Source organism: Scyliorhinus canicula, chromosome 6 (genome assembly GCF_902713615.1).
Source record: "Scyliorhinus canicula chromosome 6, sScyCan1.1, whole genome shotgun sequence".
NCBI lineage: Eukaryota > Metazoa > Chordata > Chondrichthyes > Carcharhiniformes > Scyliorhinidae > Scyliorhinus > Scyliorhinus canicula.
In genome coordinates, this window is record NC_052151.1 from 180,526,317 (window position 1) to 180,543,356 (window position 17,040).

The 17,040-nt window shown below is 46.7% G+C and overlaps 1 protein-coding gene and 1 pseudogene across 2 annotated transcripts in view; both read right to left on the reverse strand.

Annotated features, from left to right (window-relative positions):
- Positions 1–17,040, reverse strand: part of tbce (tubulin folding cofactor E) — an 86,298-nt gene that overhangs the window by 6,865 nt on the left and 62,393 nt on the right. The window contains exons 14-15 of one of the 2 annotated variants that reach the window (XM_038800544.1): positions 12,574–12,642; positions 6,642–6,943 (exon numbers count right to left, since the gene is read on the reverse strand). In XM_038800544.1, coding sequence (XP_038656472.1) covers positions 6,906–6,943; positions 12,574–12,642 — 107 coding nt within the window. In that variant the 3' untranslated portion in view covers positions 6,642–6,905. Of the gene's footprint in view, positions 1–6,641; positions 6,944–12,573; positions 12,643–17,040 lie in introns of those variants that run through there. The other variant, XM_038800543.1, reaches the window with a different exon arrangement.
- LOC119967693 lies at positions 2,659–4,478 on the reverse strand (annotated as a pseudogene).

The following is a 17,040-nucleotide window of genomic DNA, read 5'->3' on the forward strand; positions in this document are numbered from 1 at the left end:
TCTCCCACAAAGAGAATTCCACAGACAAATGACCCCCAGAGAACAAAATTCTCATCACCTGTGTCTTAAATTGGAGACTCTGGGCGGGATTCTCTGTTTCTGAGACTAAGCATTGATGCCAACGCAGCATTCGTTGACTTTCACGACAGAAAAACTGGTGCTGCACCTGGACCGATTCAGCAACCGCTGAGGCGCCAGGTGGAACACAATAGATTCCAATGAGAAATGGTGTCGGATTCGCTGGGTCCGAGATTGACACTCAGGAGGCTGACAAGCTGCAGCCATATATACACATTACACTCCGCACACACACCATGCCAGCCAACAAGATGGCAGCGAGGAGAGCAGCCCCGAGGTTTATTGAAGCCGAGCTGGAGACCCTCTTGGATGCGGTGGAGGAGAGGCCTGAGAAGGAAGCTTTCTGCCGCTGCCGTTTGCCATGCCTGGGCGCAGGTGGCAGAGGCCATCAGCACAGTGGGCAACACCGTCTGGTGAAGGTAGGAGCACCCGAGGGGGCGGGTGGTTGGAGGGCAGGCCGACCCCAAGGACTAGCTGCCGTCCAAATGGGTTTCAGGCTTCTGGAATGGTCAGTCCATCTATAGTGGAGATGTAGTCGCAGAGCCAGGGATCGCATTAAGCAGCTTCAGGGACAGCTGGAGGAGTCCAATCACGTGCAGCAGCAGGAGGTGGTGCCGACAATGCGTGCCACCCAGACAAACACCGCATGAATAGCGTCCGCAGTGGCGACGATCGTGGCTTTAGATCAGCATGTCCAAGGCCTGGGGCATTTTGTGCAGGTGCTGGCCGAGGCCCAGGACAGGCTTGCCGTTTCACAGGCAACCATGTCCCAGAGTCACCTGACATCGCAGCGGCGCTCCTGAGCGGGGCTTAATCACAGCAGACACAGAGGGAGGTGGCCCAGTCCCAGAGGGAGATGGTGCAGTCACTGGCAGATGTGACACAGGCCCAGAAGGTTGTGGCAATGGGTGATGTGGTGCAGTCCCAGATGCAGATGGTCCATTCCCTGTGCTCCATGGCTGCGATGTGCGGATCCTGATTGAAACCAAAGTGGGACTTCAGGACTGGAAGCACCAGGTTGTGGGGGAGCCTCAGGGTATAGCTCCACTCACACCCTTGTCCCATGGAGGAGCCCAGACGGCCATCAGGCATCCTGAGGGATGAGGAGGTGATGGGGTCTGTGCTGGTGCCTCCTGCAACGGAGGTCCCGGAACACTGCAGCACTTTCCCCCCTCCTGTTCCTGGTGCATCTGGTGGGCAGTGGCCAGAAGGGGACACCCAAGCAACAGCCAGAGGCACCCAAACAGCAGCCGGGCCCACCCAGGCCGGGTCGCCCAAGAAGGCAGCTGCCAACGAGGACCAAGGTCGCAGGGCAGGAGTCACAGCAGGCCACCTCCACTCCTGATGTGGCCCATGCGGCTGGTGTCACTCTGAAGAACCAAGGACCAAGGTGGGTTTCACAATTTTTAAAAGCACAAGTAAACCGCGCCGTCAGGATCTCAGCCCATTGGAGGCGGAGAATCGCGGAGGCTCCAGAGAATACCAGGTCAGGCCCGCTAATAATATGCAAACGGTGTCTACTGTACAATGCGGTACACATTGGCGTCACTGTTGAGGTGATGGAGAATTGCGATTTGAAGTCAAATCGGCGCCCACCATGATTTTGGCATCGGAACCTATCCTCCACGTGGTTCACGATTTTGGCATTGGCAAGCGGAGAATCCTGCCCTCTGTATTTTTTTTTGTTTTTCTTATAAATTTAGATTACCCAATTATGTTTTCCAATTAAGGGACAATTTAGCGTGGCCAATCCACCTACTCTGCACATTTTTGGGTTGTGGGGGCGAAACCCACGCAGACACGGGGAGAATGTGCAAACTCCGCACGGACAGTGACCCAGAGCCGGGATCGGCCCTCTGTATTTTTAAACTCCTCCCCCTAGTTCTAGTCTCCCATAATTTTACACCCGGTCCCTTCATCCAAGCCATTGATAAGATTATAAATAGTTGAGGCCCTGGCACTGATCCCTGTGGCACTCCCCTAGGTGCAGCTGAAAAAGACCCATTTATCCCTACTCTCTGCTTCCTGGATGGAAGCGTGGATAGAAGACTAGTTGGTTAATATTTTACTCCTAACACTATGAGTTCTTATTTTATGTAGCAACCTTTGGTGTGGGACCTTTTGGATATCCAACAGGTTTGTACAAACCTGTACATCTACAGGTTTCCTCATCATCCGCGTTTCTTGTAACATCCTCAAAGAACTCGAATAAATTAGCCAAACACTATTTCCCTTTTGCAAAACAATGTCAATTCTGCCTGATTGCATTAAGGTTTTTGAAGTGCCCTGCTAAAACCTACTGAATAATAGATTCAAGCATTTTTCCCATTAAGATGATAGGCTAACTAGCCTGTAGTTTTCCTGCTTTCTGTCTCCCTCCATTCTTGAGCAGAGGAATAACATTTACTATTTTCCAATCTAGGGAATTTTGGAAAATTGCAACCAATATATCTACTATCTCCACAGCTACTTTTTTGCTAAATAATCTAGGATGCAGGCCATCAGATCCTGGGGACCGTCAGCCTTTGGTTCTAATACTTTTCTCAGTAACCTTTCTCTGATGACTATTTTTTTTTTTTAAAGTTCCTCCTTTTCACTTCTTCATTTGCAGGTATTTCTGGGAGTGCTAATTGGGTGTTAATTGTTAATTTCTATTATTAGTGTCTTCTAGTTTTTAAATTCTGTCCAATCTTCTATCCTACCATTAATTTTCATAGAATTGTACGCATTTTTTTTCAATTTAATGTTATCTTAACTTCTTTAGTTAGCCACAGACGGAACATTCTTCTCCTAAAATCCTTCTTTCTCACTGGGATGCACCTTTGCTGAATTTTTTGAAACATCTCCTTAAATGTCTGCCATTGTAACTCTTTTGTTTGGTGAAAAATGGTTTATTATTCACAGTTTCCTTAAAGTTCATTTGCCCTTCCTTGCTCTGATCTTCCTCAGGTAGCATTCCAGCTCCTTTCCTTCATGGACGTATCCATTAACTTTGCCACACTGGCCAGGTCTTGAAGCTCTGCAAGCAAGTGGTTTTCCCTGCTGGAATTGTTCTTCCAGCAGTGAACTGCTTTTTGCATTCATCCTCCGATCACCATATTTCTTCTGAATTTTCTCCGACCTCTGCAGAGTATCTTCTTCTTCAGGGGTCAGCTTAGCACCCTTCTTCTGTCCAAGGGGAAGGGCAAAGTGAGACTCATACCACTGCCGGAAGGGAGTATTGTCGATTAGAACAACACAATTCTTTACTAATGTCTTTGACCTAACCAACTCAACGTTAGAGGCATTGTACACCACATCAATGATCCTGTTTTTTTGGGTGCAACACTCAGAACCCCAGGAGAAGTTTCCAGCATCCAACCTTAGTGCTTGATAATTCTAATTTCCACCACAGATTCTCACGGTGTGAATACGGTCCAATCTTCGTATTTGCAGGAGGACGCCCAATTTCATACTTTCTTTTTTTGCGATATGGCTTCCTTTTACCTCCAGTTTTGCGACGCTTGTGCCAATTGTTCTGGGAAATGCCCATTTTCAGGTGCTGATTGGAAAGAGCTGCCTTTACATCTCTACTGATCTACTCCTTAAACTAATTTCCCTATTCATTTTAGCCAGCTTTGTCTTCATACTCTTGCAATTGCCTTTATTTAACTTTAAAACATTCTCCTTAGGCATGCTCTTCTCTTCCTCAAACTGAATTGTGAAATTCAATCATATTATGATCACTGTTGCCTATGGCAGTGAGATCGTTAATTAATCCTGCCTCGTTGCTCATGAACAGGTCTGGAGTAGCTTGCTCGCTGGTTGGCTCTAAATGTGCTGCTTGAAGAAACTGTCCAGATAACACCGTTAACTTACCTTTCAAGTTTATGCAGATTAAAATTACCCAAGATTATTGCTACACCTTTCTGACAAGCCTCCATTATTTCTTCCAGTATACCCCATCTAACAGTGTTGCGACTGTTAAGGGGCCTATAAACTACTCCCACAAGTGACTTCTTTCCATTGTTATTTCTTACCTCTACCCAGATCCATTTTACCACTCACTTCATCTGCTCCCTCACTGGGGCTGTGCTGAGTGTGTGAAAGGAAAGAGTTGCTATAATGTTTTCCCTCAGTCTATAGAACCATAGAAATTATACAGAAGAGGGTCATTGTACATGCTGACCCAAAGACACCCAGATGCCCATTCTAATCCCACTTTCCTGCACCCATAGCCTTTCAGATTAAAGCACCCTTTCAGGTGCAGATCCAGGTCATTTATATCATTTTGGAGTTTACAGCTATCCTCTCCACTATCCACTACACGGCCAATTTTTGTGTCATCTGCAAATTTCCCATCCATGCTTCCCACATTCAAGTCCAAATCATTAATATATAAAACAAAAAAAAAGGGGTCCCAACCGAGCCTTGCGGAACACCACTTGAAACAGCTTTCCATTTGCAAGGGCAGCCATAAACTATTACCCTTTGTTTCCTGTTACTCAGCTAACTTTGGATCCAACTCGCCACATTACCCTGTATCCCATGGGGCTTTTACCTTTTGACCAGTCTTCCATATGGGACCTTGTCAAATGCCTTACTAAAATCCATGTAGACAACATCCACTGCACCACCCTCATCAATCCTCCTTGTCACTTCCTTAAAGAATTCAACCAAATTTGTACGGTATGACCTTTCATTAGCCATGCTGACTGTCCCTGACTAGTCCATTTCTTTCTAAGTGACAGTCACTTTGAACTTCCTTCCGAGAACAAAACAATCCCACAGATATTTCTGGGTCATTTAAGTGAATTAACAAACCTTTGACACTTCAAAGTCAAACCTTTGACTTCAGCAAAGGTGATTTCTGAGGGCAGTTCCAACATGGTGAAAGCTGTTGTCTTGTTAAGGAACACCGTGATCTGATGATGGATCCGGCGGGCTGGCTGGAGTAGAGGCTTCTGCTCCAGGCTCATTGGTTTCCCCAGAAAACTTTGGTTACTCACAGTGGCTGTTTCTCTTCTATCCATGCATAATAAGCTTCTAGAGAGGATCATCTTGCATTGTATCCAGCCAACTGGGGGAGGATACACTATCCATAGACCAAGCTGGATTCCGTAAGGAACACAGCACAGAAGACCAGGCATTTGCCCTCACCACACACATTGAAAATGGCTTTCAAAAGTGCCTGAAAATTGAAGTCACCTACATCGATCTCACTGCAGCCTATAGCACTGTGTGGCACAAAGGCATACTGGTCAAGCTTTCTAATGTCCTACCACCATGGGCTGTTGATACCACCCAAGTACAAATGGGGCCCAAAGCCAGCACATGAAAGAAGCAGTGAAATGGCTGACCTCAAGGATTAGTACTCACCTCCACCCTGTTCAACCTGAACCTAAATATCCCGCCAACCACATGAAGCCGCAAGTTCATCCACGCAGATGGCAACTGCTACGCTTATCAAGCGGGAGACCAAGGATATTAACGGTGCTTTTAATAATGATCTTAGTAAACTCTGACTACTGTCAAAACTGGAGCCTCAAACCAACTGCTGTCCAAACCGTACTATGTGTCTGAAACCTTGACAATGCAAGATGTCACCAAGAACTTGGCCGCTACCTAAACAGCAGCCGCATCAAACACCATCCTACACCTACCTATTGCGGTGTAAATTTGGACCGTACACTGACCTTCGAACCACACTCCCAGAAAGTCTCAACTAAACTGAAGACTCACAATCCTTAGGAACTTTAAGAACTTCCTCTTTGGCTCTCTGCTGCTCAGTAACTGAGCATTGTGCTTCTGTCTGGAAGAACCCTGCGCACTGTAAACTGGTAGATGCCCAGCTGAATCAGGCCATGAGGAACATCGTGTGAGTAATCCGCTTAACAAACACAAATTGACTGCCTGAGCGCTGCAATACTGCACCACCACAATAGAAAAGATGCACAAAAATTTGGATCTGTCACTGGCGGGAGACATAACCCATTCACCCAGCGATTGTCTAATCTCAAGACAGCCAATCTGGATCAACCTGCCCGAGCTAGGCAGTTCTGCTGCAGACCTGTGGAACAACACCAACAACACGCCCAAAATCAGCACTTGGGCGATGATCCCACATTGGAAATCCCTGGCTTGACCTCCCACAGGGTGACAGGGTCAATCTAAACAGGCTTTGTCCTGGAGTTGGTTCCATTGGGGACACCATGATTCACCCCTGTGCAACTGTGACGAAGTGTAAACCATGGTGCTTATAATCAACAAGTGCCCTCGGGACCTGTGCTTCAGTGGTGGTCTCACTGCCCTACACCAGGCCGATGAGGAGGCTGCTAACTGGCTGAAGAATTTCAAATTTAACATCCAGCTGTTCATCATTAGGTAGTCGTAGCAAAGGTGAGTGATTGAGAACACGAAGCAGTGCCTCAGGTGCACCAAGAAATTTTACTTTCAAGTATGTAAGTAAAAGTACATTTATATAAAATGTTCAACACAGAAACAAGCCATTTGCAGTGTTCATACTCCATACAAGACTGTTCCCACCCTTCTTTACCTAACCCCATCAGTATATTCCATATTCATTTCCCTATCATCTATTTGTCTAGTTTCCGCTGAAACGGATCTTTGCTGTTCGCCTTTACCACACCTTGTGGTAGTGAATTCCATATTCTAACCAATCTCTCAGGAATTTTTCCTGAATTCCTTCTTGGATTTATAAGTGACCATCCTGTATATGGAGGTCATGTGGTACAGTGGGTAGCATTCCTTCTTCTGAGCCAGACGCTCCGGGTCCAGGACTTGACGGCCAAGAAAAGAATGTTCAAAAACAGCCAGAAAGTCAAGTATCAATCTGCAAATCCGTCCAACATCTGCGAACGGCAGGCTGTAAGAGCGGGAGAGATTCCTGGTCAGCCATGTGATGGAAAGAAAGTTCAAGCCTCTACCATTACTATCCATAGCTACGGACTACTACAACAGTCATTTTCAAAGTTGAGGTCGCGACCCGCAGGTGGGTTGCAGGCAGGTATCGGGAGGGTGACAGAGCCATCCATTGTGGGAATTAATGTGCAACGGCCGCAGCAGCCGGCTTTTAAAAATGTCAGCTGCGACCGGTTTTATAAATAACACCACGACCGGCCTTAAAAATGACGGCCACGACCGGCTTTCAGAATGTGGGCGCGCTACACGTGTGCCCGCCTGTCTGGAGCCTAGCGAGAAGCACCGCCTCCTCCTGACGTCAGCGCACTGACCCTGGAGAAGGTTTTTTTAAATTCCATACCATCTTCCTGCCTGAAGCGAGGCAGAGAGTAGGTCATGCGCCCCGAACACTGACATCACTGGGCGCCATTGCGATTCCTCCATTTTGTCAGCAGCAAACAAGCAACACGACTGTAAAATTTGAAATGGAAATATAACAAGGCCAGAAACAAAAAGCAGTAAGGGGGAAAAGTGTAAGGCAGAGAAGCCATAGTCAAAAATCAAAAAGGGCCACAGTACAGGGTACAGTGACTGAGGAGAATGTGAAAAGGGAGGTGGCCAATGCAGGAATGAGGGTGTTGTACCTAAATGCATGCAGTACATGGAACAAGATAAATGAGCTGGTTGTGCACATTGAAATTGGCTGGTACAATGTTGTGGGCATCACAGAGACGTGGCTGCAAGGGGATCAGGGCTGGGATCTAAATATCCATGGATATATGTCCTATCGAAAGGACAGGCAGATGGGCAAAGGGTGTGGGGTTGCATTGTCAGTAAGGAATGAAGTTAAATTGATAGCAAGGCGTGATATGGGATCAGATGGCATAGAATCTCTGTGGGTACAGTTGAGGAATCACAAAGGTAAAAAGATCCTGATGGGAGTTATGTACAGGCCCCCTAGCAGTAGTCAGGATGTGGGGCAGAAAATCAATCAAGAGATAAAAAAGGCATGTAAAAAAGGCACGATCACAATAATCATGGGGGACTTCAATATGCAGGTGGACTGGGAAAATCAGGTTGGTAGTGGATCCCAAGAAATGGAATTTGTGGAATGTCTAAGAGATGTTTTTTTGGAGCAGCTTACTAGGGAACAGTCAATTCTGGATTTGGTGATGTGTAATGATTAGGTTAGACTTGATTAGGGAACTGAAAGTGAAGGAACCCTTTGGGAGCAGTGACCGCAATATGATAGAATTTACTCTGCAGCTTGAGAGGGAGAAGCTGCAACCAGATTTAACGGTATTACAATTAAATAAGGGTAACTACAAAGACTTGAGGGAGGAGCTGGCCAGAGTTGATTGGAGAAGGAGCCTAGCAGGGAAGACAGTGGAACAGCAATGGCAGGTGTTTTTGAGGGTTACTAGGGAGGCACAACAGAAATTCATCCCAAGGAGGAGGAAACATGCTAAGGGGAGGTCAAGGACAGCATAAAGGCTAAGGAAAAAGCATACAAAGTGGCGAGGATTAGTGGGAAACCAGAGGACTGGGAAGCCTTTAAAAACGAGCAGAGGACACCTAAAAAAGTAATAAGGGGGGGAAGAAGATGAAGTATGTGCAAGCTAGCTAGTAATATAAAGGAAGATAGGATGAGATTTTTTCAATATATAAAAAGAAAAGAGAGGCGCAAAAATAGACATTGGACCACTAGGAAATGTGGCTGTGGAAGTAATAATAGGAAACAAAGAAATGGCAGACAAACGGAATAGTTACTTTGCACCAGTCTTCACGGTGGAAGACACCAGTGGGATGCCAGAGCTCCAGGAGAACCAGGGGGCAGAGGTGAGTGCAGTGACCATTACCAAGGAGAAGGTTCTGGGGAAACTGAAAGGTCTGAAGGTAGATAAGTCATCTCGACCTGATGGACTACACCCCAGGGTCCTAAAAGAGATAGCTGAGGAAATTGTGGAGGCATTAGCGATGATCTTTCAGGAATCACTGGAGGCAGGAAGGGTCCCAGAGGACTGGAAGGTGGCTAATGTAACACCACTGTTTAAGAAGGGAGGGAGGCAGAAGACGGGAAATTATAGGCCGGTTAGCCTGACTTCGGTCATTGGTAAGATTTTAGAGTTTGTTATTAAAGATGAGATCGCGAAGCACTTGGAAGTGCATGGTAAAATAGGACTGAGTCAGCACTGCTTTGTCAAAGGGAGGTCATGTCTGACAAATCTGTTAGAGTTCTTTGAGGAGGTAACAAGCAAGTTAGACAAAGGAGAATCAGTGGATGTGATTTATTTAGATTTCCAGAAGGCCTCTGACAAGGTGCCACATAGGAGACTGTTAAACAGTTAAGAGTCCATGGTATTAAGGGTAAGATCCTGGCATGGATAGAGGATTGGCTGACTGGCAGAAGGCAAAGAATGGGGATAAAGGGGTCTTTATCAGGATGGCAGCCGGTGACTAGTGATGTGCCTCAGGGGTCTGTGCTGGGACCACAACTTTTTATAATATACATTAATGATCTGGAAGAAGGTACAGAAGGCACTGTTGCTAAGTTTACAGATGATACAAAGATCTGTAGAGGGACAGGTTGCAAGGGGGTTGCAGAAGGACTTGACAGGCGAGGAGAGTGGGCAATGAATTGGCAAATGAAATACAATGTGGAAAATGTGAGGTTATGCACTTTGGAAGGAGGAATTTTCTAAATGGGGAAATGCTTAGGAAATCAGAAGCACAAAGGGACTTGGGAGTCCTTGTTCATGATTCTCTTAACGTTAATGTGCAGGTTCAGTCGGCAGTTAAGAAGGTAAATGCAATGTTGGCATTCATGTCAAGAGGGCTAGAATACAAGACTAGGGATGTACTTCTGATGCTGTATGAGACTCTGGTCAGACCCCATTTGGATTATTGTGAGCAGTTTTGGGCCCCATATCTAAGGAAGGATGTGCTGACCTTGGAACGGGTCCAGAGGAGGTTCACAAGAATGATCCCTGGGTCTGTTGGAGTTTAGAAGGACGAGAGGGGATCTTATTGAAATGTACAAGATACTGCGAGGCCTGGATAGAGTGGACGTGGAGAGGATGTTCCCACTTGTAGGAAAAACTAGAACCAGAGGACATCATCTCAGACTAAAACATAGATAAGGAGGAATTTTTTCCAGCCAGAGGGTGGTGAAACTGTGGAACTCTTTGCTGCAGAAGGCTGTGGAGGGCAAATCACTGAGTGTCTTTAAGACAGAAATAGACAGGTTCTTGATTAATAAGAGGATCAGGGGTTATGGGGAGAAGGCAGGAGAATGGGGATGAGAAAATATCAGCCATGATTGAATGGCGGAGCAGACTCGATGGGCCAAGTGGCCTAATTCTGCTCTTATGACTTATGATCTTATGGTAAAATGGAAGAGAGGGCCAGAGACACAAACACGCCAGGATCTCAAAACTAAACCTGCTGGAGAGGGTGGCTCAAGGGAATCCACAGCAGGAAAGCAGTGGTGGTGTGAGCTGTTCAGGAGAATCCACAACGGGACAAAGGTGTGAGCTCCAAGACCTCTGATGAACAACCCATTCAGAAATGTAACATTGAATGACAAAGCAAGTGAGATCGTGAGGACTAAGCAGGCTCAGCTGTCGCATTAAAGGTAAGTGAAAATGGTGGGTCACCAAGTTCGGGTGGCGAAGGCAGCGAAAGCCAGCTGGCATAGCTCGTGACCGCCGGCTGGCATGGGTCGCCAAGGTCAGCCGGCATGGGTCGCAATAGTCGGTCAACATGGGTCGCGAAGGTCGGCCTGCATGGGTTGCGAACATCGGTCGGCATGGGTCGCGACGGTCAGCTGGCATGAGTCGCAACGGTCAGCCGGCATTGGTCGCAAAGGTCAGCCGGCATTGGTCGCAAAGGTCGGCCGGCATTGGTCGCAAAGGTCGGCCGGCATTGGTCGCAAAGGTCGGCCGGCATTGGTCGCAAAGGTCGGCCGGTGTGGGTCGCGAACGGCGGTCGACATGGGTCGTGAAGGTCGGCCAGCATGGGACTCGAAAGTTGGCCAGTTGGTAAAGATGGGTCCCTAAAAAGAAGTTTGAAAAACACTGGACTACAACATGTAAAAGCACAATGGCAACTGGGACTCCATGAGTGAAGTGTGACACACCACCACCTCATCTTTTCTAAAAAAAAGAACCCCAATCTGTCTGAAGCTCTCCTGATAGTTATAACCTCTCAGTTCTGGCATCATACTTGTCTCATTTTCTTTGCTCCTTCTCCAGTGTCTCCATATCCTTTTCGCAATACTGAAACTAGAACTCTGCACAGTACTTGTGTGCCTGTACCAAATTTTCAGAGATGGGGGAGAAAGGAATTAGGACTCTAAAAGATTTATTTCTTGGGGTTCATTTTGCAGGAATGAAGGAGCTGGGAGTGAAGTATGGGCTGGAGCAGGGGGAAATATTTTGATACATGCAGATTTGAGACTTTGCCAGAAAGGAGATGCAGAGCTTCCCAGCAGAGCCGGCTTCCACATTGCTGGAGGAAGATGGTGTATAGAGCGCACCTTACAAGGGCGAGTTTGAGCCGGCTCTTTGAGGGGGTTGAAGATGTGTGTGAACGTTGCCGGGGGGGGGGGTGGCAAATCACGTTCATATGTTTTGGTCCTGTCCAAAGCTAGAGGAGAACTGGAAGGAGTTGTTTAGGGTAATCTCTAAAGTGGTGCACGTGAAACTGGACCCGGGCCCCCGGGTGGCCATATTCGGGGTGTCGGACCAGCCGGGTTGGAAATGGGCACGGAGGCAGATATCGTAGCCTTCGCCTCGTTGATCGCCCGAAGGCGGATCCTGTTAGGATGGAGATCAACCTCTCCACCCTGTGCCCTGGCACGGCGGGGGGACTTGCTGCAATTCTTAACGCTTGAAAAGGTCAAATTTGAATCGAGGGGAAGGACGGAGGGATTCTACAATCCGTGGGCGTTATTCACTATGCACTTTTGAGAATTGGATCACACCGAACAATAGGGGAGGTTGGGGGATGGGGGGGGGGGGGGGGGGGGGGACTGTATGTGTTAATGGTGATTATGGGTGATTCCTGATTTCTTTTTGTCATTTATTTATGTTAACATGCAGGAAAATGTTTGGGGGTTGGTGGGAGGATGGGATCGTTGTTATTGATATGGGGATTGACATTACATTCGTTACTGATTATTGTTTAATGTTGGGTGTAAATTTAGGAGAAAAGGTGAAAAAGGAGAATAAAACTTTTTATTTTAAAAAAAAAAGTGTGCCTGCACCAAGGTTCAATACAAGATGATCGCTATTTCTCTACTTTTCCATTGTGTTCCTCTAGAAATGAACCCTGGTGCCTTTTCAATGCAGTTATTAAACTGCATAATTACTTTACTGATTTACGTACTGATACCCCAAATCTCACTGCTCTTCTACCGCATTTAGACCCATATTTTCCAAAACGTGTGTGACCTCCTTATTCATTGTACTAAAATGTATTACCTCACATTTCAACAAGTTTCCAATGTCAGTAACATAGAAGGATCCATTTGTTTAATAACAGACAAGGTTTCTGGAACATTATAAATCTCACTTCTGACACGTGTGTTCTCACCTAATAGCTGGTCCTTTAGGGCAAACATCTTTTGCTGTTCCATCTCGGAAACTTCAGGAGCTCCGAACTCTGCCCAGGGAAATGAAAGAAAAGATTGTATACTTACTGTCCTCACTTCAAAACTAAACAGTAACCAATAGCCAAATTTCAACAGAAAATATTTATGACCATTTGCATTCTTTATTTTAAAGCTAAAGATTGACTGAGTTGGTGAATTTCATCAGGTGAGTCTTATCTGGGAAGTTCTGTGGTGTGGAACACGTGCAAAAGAAAGTAAGTATTGTTGCCACCTCGCCGCCAAACAGCTGGAGGATTGGCGGGGCAAACGGCAGGCCTCACACCTACAGGTTTATTTATTCAGCAAAGAGCCTATTTATAAAGTTTCTACAAACTATAACAAACAACTCATGTCCAAAACAACAGCAAAGTCTCCCAATGAAAGCCTGGTTATTACTAAACGCAGTGAGTGGAGGATAGTTCGGTAATATCAATTAGAAGCGTAAAATTAATCCCAGTCACCTAGCTTGCAATGGGCTCCATGTGTGATTGACAGGACAATTACCCAATCATCTCAATTCTAGAGGGGACTTGTAGCATCGCTATTTGTAGCTAGTACAAACATGGAATGAAATTTGTCTTTTGACGCATTCGGACATCTCGGCCACATAAACTCCCTCACCCAATGAATACTTCAAATAAATTGGTTTGAAAATTTCATTTTAAACATAAATGATGTTCACATTCATTTACTTTATGCTGTTGCTGTGTTTTTGTAGTTTTAATATATTACAGAAACCCCTGTGTGATGAATGTAGAAATTTCAGATATATTGTATTAGGTGCAGTGAGGATTAAAAGCCTGGGTTAGTGTGTAGGGCCTTGTTTAGCTCATTGAGCTAGACAACTGGTTTGTGATGCAGAGCAAGGCCAGCAGCACGGGTTAAATTCCCGTGCCAGCTGAAGTTATTCATGATGGACCCGCCTTCTCAACCTTGCCCCTCCCCTGAGGTGTGGTGATCCTTAGGTTAAATCACCACCAGTCAGCTCTCCCCTCAAAGGGGAAAGCAGCTTATGGTCATCTGAGACTAGGTGACTTTACTGTAGTAGTGGTGACTGCTGCAGTAGTGTTTTTAAAAATCCTGGTTTGCAAGACCGCTAGGCTTTCTGGAGCCAAAGGTTCAAGTAAAACATCGTAAAAGCTTGGGATAATGGAATTTTGTTTATATTAAGAGAATTACCCAGGGAGTAGATAATTAGAGACAGTGTGTTCAGCTCAGTAAGATGATGGGTCAGGCTGAAGCAGTCAGGTGTTGAGGTTTGAGCTTTTAAAAGTTTAATTTTGGATTGGGATGTGAACAGACAAGAAGCTGTGCTCAGGGAGGTTAGATATGTCTGTGGACAGGCAAGCAGTTTCTGGAGAAACAGTAGGTTAAAGATTTGACTGTGGCCAGATTAACCTCTCTCAAAACAGTGTGTTAAAAGATTTTGCCTGGGAATTTCTGTGGCAGCTATGTGGTGAGCAGTCACACACATGGCCCTTTTTGCTCAGTTTATGGGTGTGTTTTGGGGGCAAATTAGTTTTGTGTGATGGGATCGAGTCCCCTCACAAAAGTAATGTTCGCCAAATGTAATTCAACACAGAAGTCAGGGTAGGGATTGTCGACAGACTCAGAGGTTTCTCGACCTTCAGTGGAGAGATACATGGTGGAGGCTTCTGCTGCGTCGTTGTCCTTTCGGTGGTCGACCAAGACATTGGCTAGCCTCTTGAAGGATGAATTTAAGAAGCAATGGCAGGCGGTCTCCGGGGACCTGTAGAAGGAAATGGAGGAGACTTTGACCCCTATTCGAGCCTGGGAGAAGATGGACTGCCGTATAGCGATACAAGGTGAGGCGATACAGAAGGTGGAGGTGGCACTTTCTGACCATTGTCTCCCTGGAGGCAGAGATGGCATTGCTGGCTGAAGAGCGTAAAGCGTTGAAGACCAAGATGGACAATCTGGAAAACTGCTCTAGATGGCAAAATTCAAGAATCGTGGGGCTACTGGAGGGTCTGGAGGGCTCAAACGCTATGGACTATGTGTCTTAGATATTTGGAAATTTGGTGGGAGGGGGTTTTGCCGTCCAATCATGAATCAGACTGGACCCATCGGTCGCTGAGGCAGAAGCCTAGCTCTGGGGAACCGCCACGAGCGATCATCATCAGGTTTCACAGGTACAAGGACAAGGAACAGGTTCTGAGATAGGTGAAGGACCATCGGGACTGTAGATGGAAGGGCCACGCCTTCAGAATATGCTAGGATGATGGAGCAGAGCTGGCAGGAAGACGTGCAGAGTTCAGTGAGGCCAAGGCAAGATAAATGTGAAATTTGTTGTGCAGCAGTCTCATCTTCAGGTGACTTTCAGGGAGAGAGATTGTTACTTCGGTGCGCCAGAGGATGCGAACGAGTTCATCGAGGAGCACGGACTGGGTGTGAACTAAAGTGCTCAAAGACAAAAAACATTAGATGTGCTCACTGTTAGATTCATTATCTATATTTATTGGGGGATTTTTGTACTTTTGGGGGAGGGCATAGGGTTGTTGTGGGCCTTTGTTAGTGGGTGTTATTTCGGGCGAAGTTGGGGTTTGTATATTGTACTGTTGGAGCTGTGTAGGGGATGGGGGGATGAGTGTTTATTTTCCTCTATTTTCCCTCTTTGGGTGGCACAAGTGGTTAGCACTGTTGCCTCTCAGAGCCAGGGACCTGGGTTCAATTCCGGCTGTAAGGAGTTTGCACTTTCTTCCCATGTTTCCTCCGGGTGCTCCCACTTCTTCCCACAGCGGACGTGGCGGTTAGGTGGATTGGGCATGCTAAATTGCCCCGTGTCCAAAGGTTTGGTGGAGTTATAGGGATAGGGAGGGGATTGGGCCTGTATAGGGTGGTCAGTGCAGACTCGGTGGACCAAATGGCCTCCTTCTGCACTACTGTTTAACAATTCTATGGTTCTACTGTTCTGTATTAAAGTTAGGTATGGGCTGATTGCTGACATACTGTTTAGTTGTCTTTCATTATTACCCTGTGCGGTTGGGGGGGGGGGGGGGGGGATATCTGCAGCTTGTTATCGTTGATTTTTTTTTTCAAGGTGGTAATGAGCTTGGGTTTTTTGTTTCTGTTTTATTTGGGATTGGGGACAGGGAGGGGGAGGAGTTTGTTCTTCTGTTGGTTTTTTTTGGTATTCAGGGTGGGGTGGGGTTGGGAGGAGGAAGAGGGGCAGACTGCTGACGGTATCTTTGTTTTGGATCTGGCTTTATAGGGATATGGTGGCCACCTTGGATGGGCCCGGATGGGCACCGGCTGGATAGCCTTACTGGGTGGATATGGCTGATCCTGGGGGTGCAGGGGTGGAGTCAGAGGCCCCAGTCTGATTATTTGTCCAGCTGATAACTTGGAACGTAAGGGGGTTTATGGCTCAGTAAAAAGTCTCGGGTGTTTGCACACCTAAGAGGTTTGAAGGCTGATGTGGTATTTCTACAGGAGACGCATTTGAGAATCAAGGATCAAATAAGGTTCTGGAAGTGCTGGGTGGGTTGGATTATCATTTGAGTTTTGATTGTAGGGCACGGGGAAACCGCTGTGTTAATTAATAAGAGGGTGTCTTTTTCTGCAGTTAATATATTAGTAGACCCAGGGGGAGTTACCTAATAGTCAGTGGGTGGTTGGCGAGCACGTGGGTGGTACTGATCAATGTGTATGCACCGAACCGGGCAGGATGTGTGTTTGTGTAGGGGGGGGGGGGTTTACTCAGTGATCATTATCTCAGATCATGCTCCGTATTCCTGAAGTTGGAGCCAGGCCACTCTCAGTGGCCCCTGTGGAGATTGGACACAGCGTATAAGAGATTTTGTGAGCGTATATCCTCCGCCACTGGGGAGTATGTTGAGTTTAACAGGAATGAGGCAGTCTCTCGCTCCACACTCTGGGAAGCCATGAAGGCAGTATTTAGGGGAGAGATAATCTCTTGCCAGACACATCGGGACAAATTTGGATGGGTGGAGAGGGAAAGGCTGGTGGATTCCATTCTCCAGGTAGACCGCTAGTACTCTATTGCCCCAACACTGGAGTTATTGGCGAATAGAAAGAAATTGCAGATGGAATTTGAGTTGTAGTCAACGTGGAAGGCGGTGAGGCAGCTGCAATAGTTGAAGGGACCTTTTATGAGTATGGGGAGAAGGCCAGTCGTCTGTTAGCGCATCAGCTGAGACAGGTTGCCTCCTGGGAGATAGTGCAGATCAGGGACACTTGCGGCGGGTTGGTTTTCAGGCCCAATGAAGGTTAATGAGGCCATCTACCTCGGGCTGAGGCCCCAGAGCAGCGTTCATCAATGATGCAATTTTTGGATGACTTAACCTTCCCAGAGGTGAAGCTGGAGAGAAGGCAGGAGCTGGAGGCGTTGATAGATAGATAGAGAAATACAGCACAGAACAGGCCCT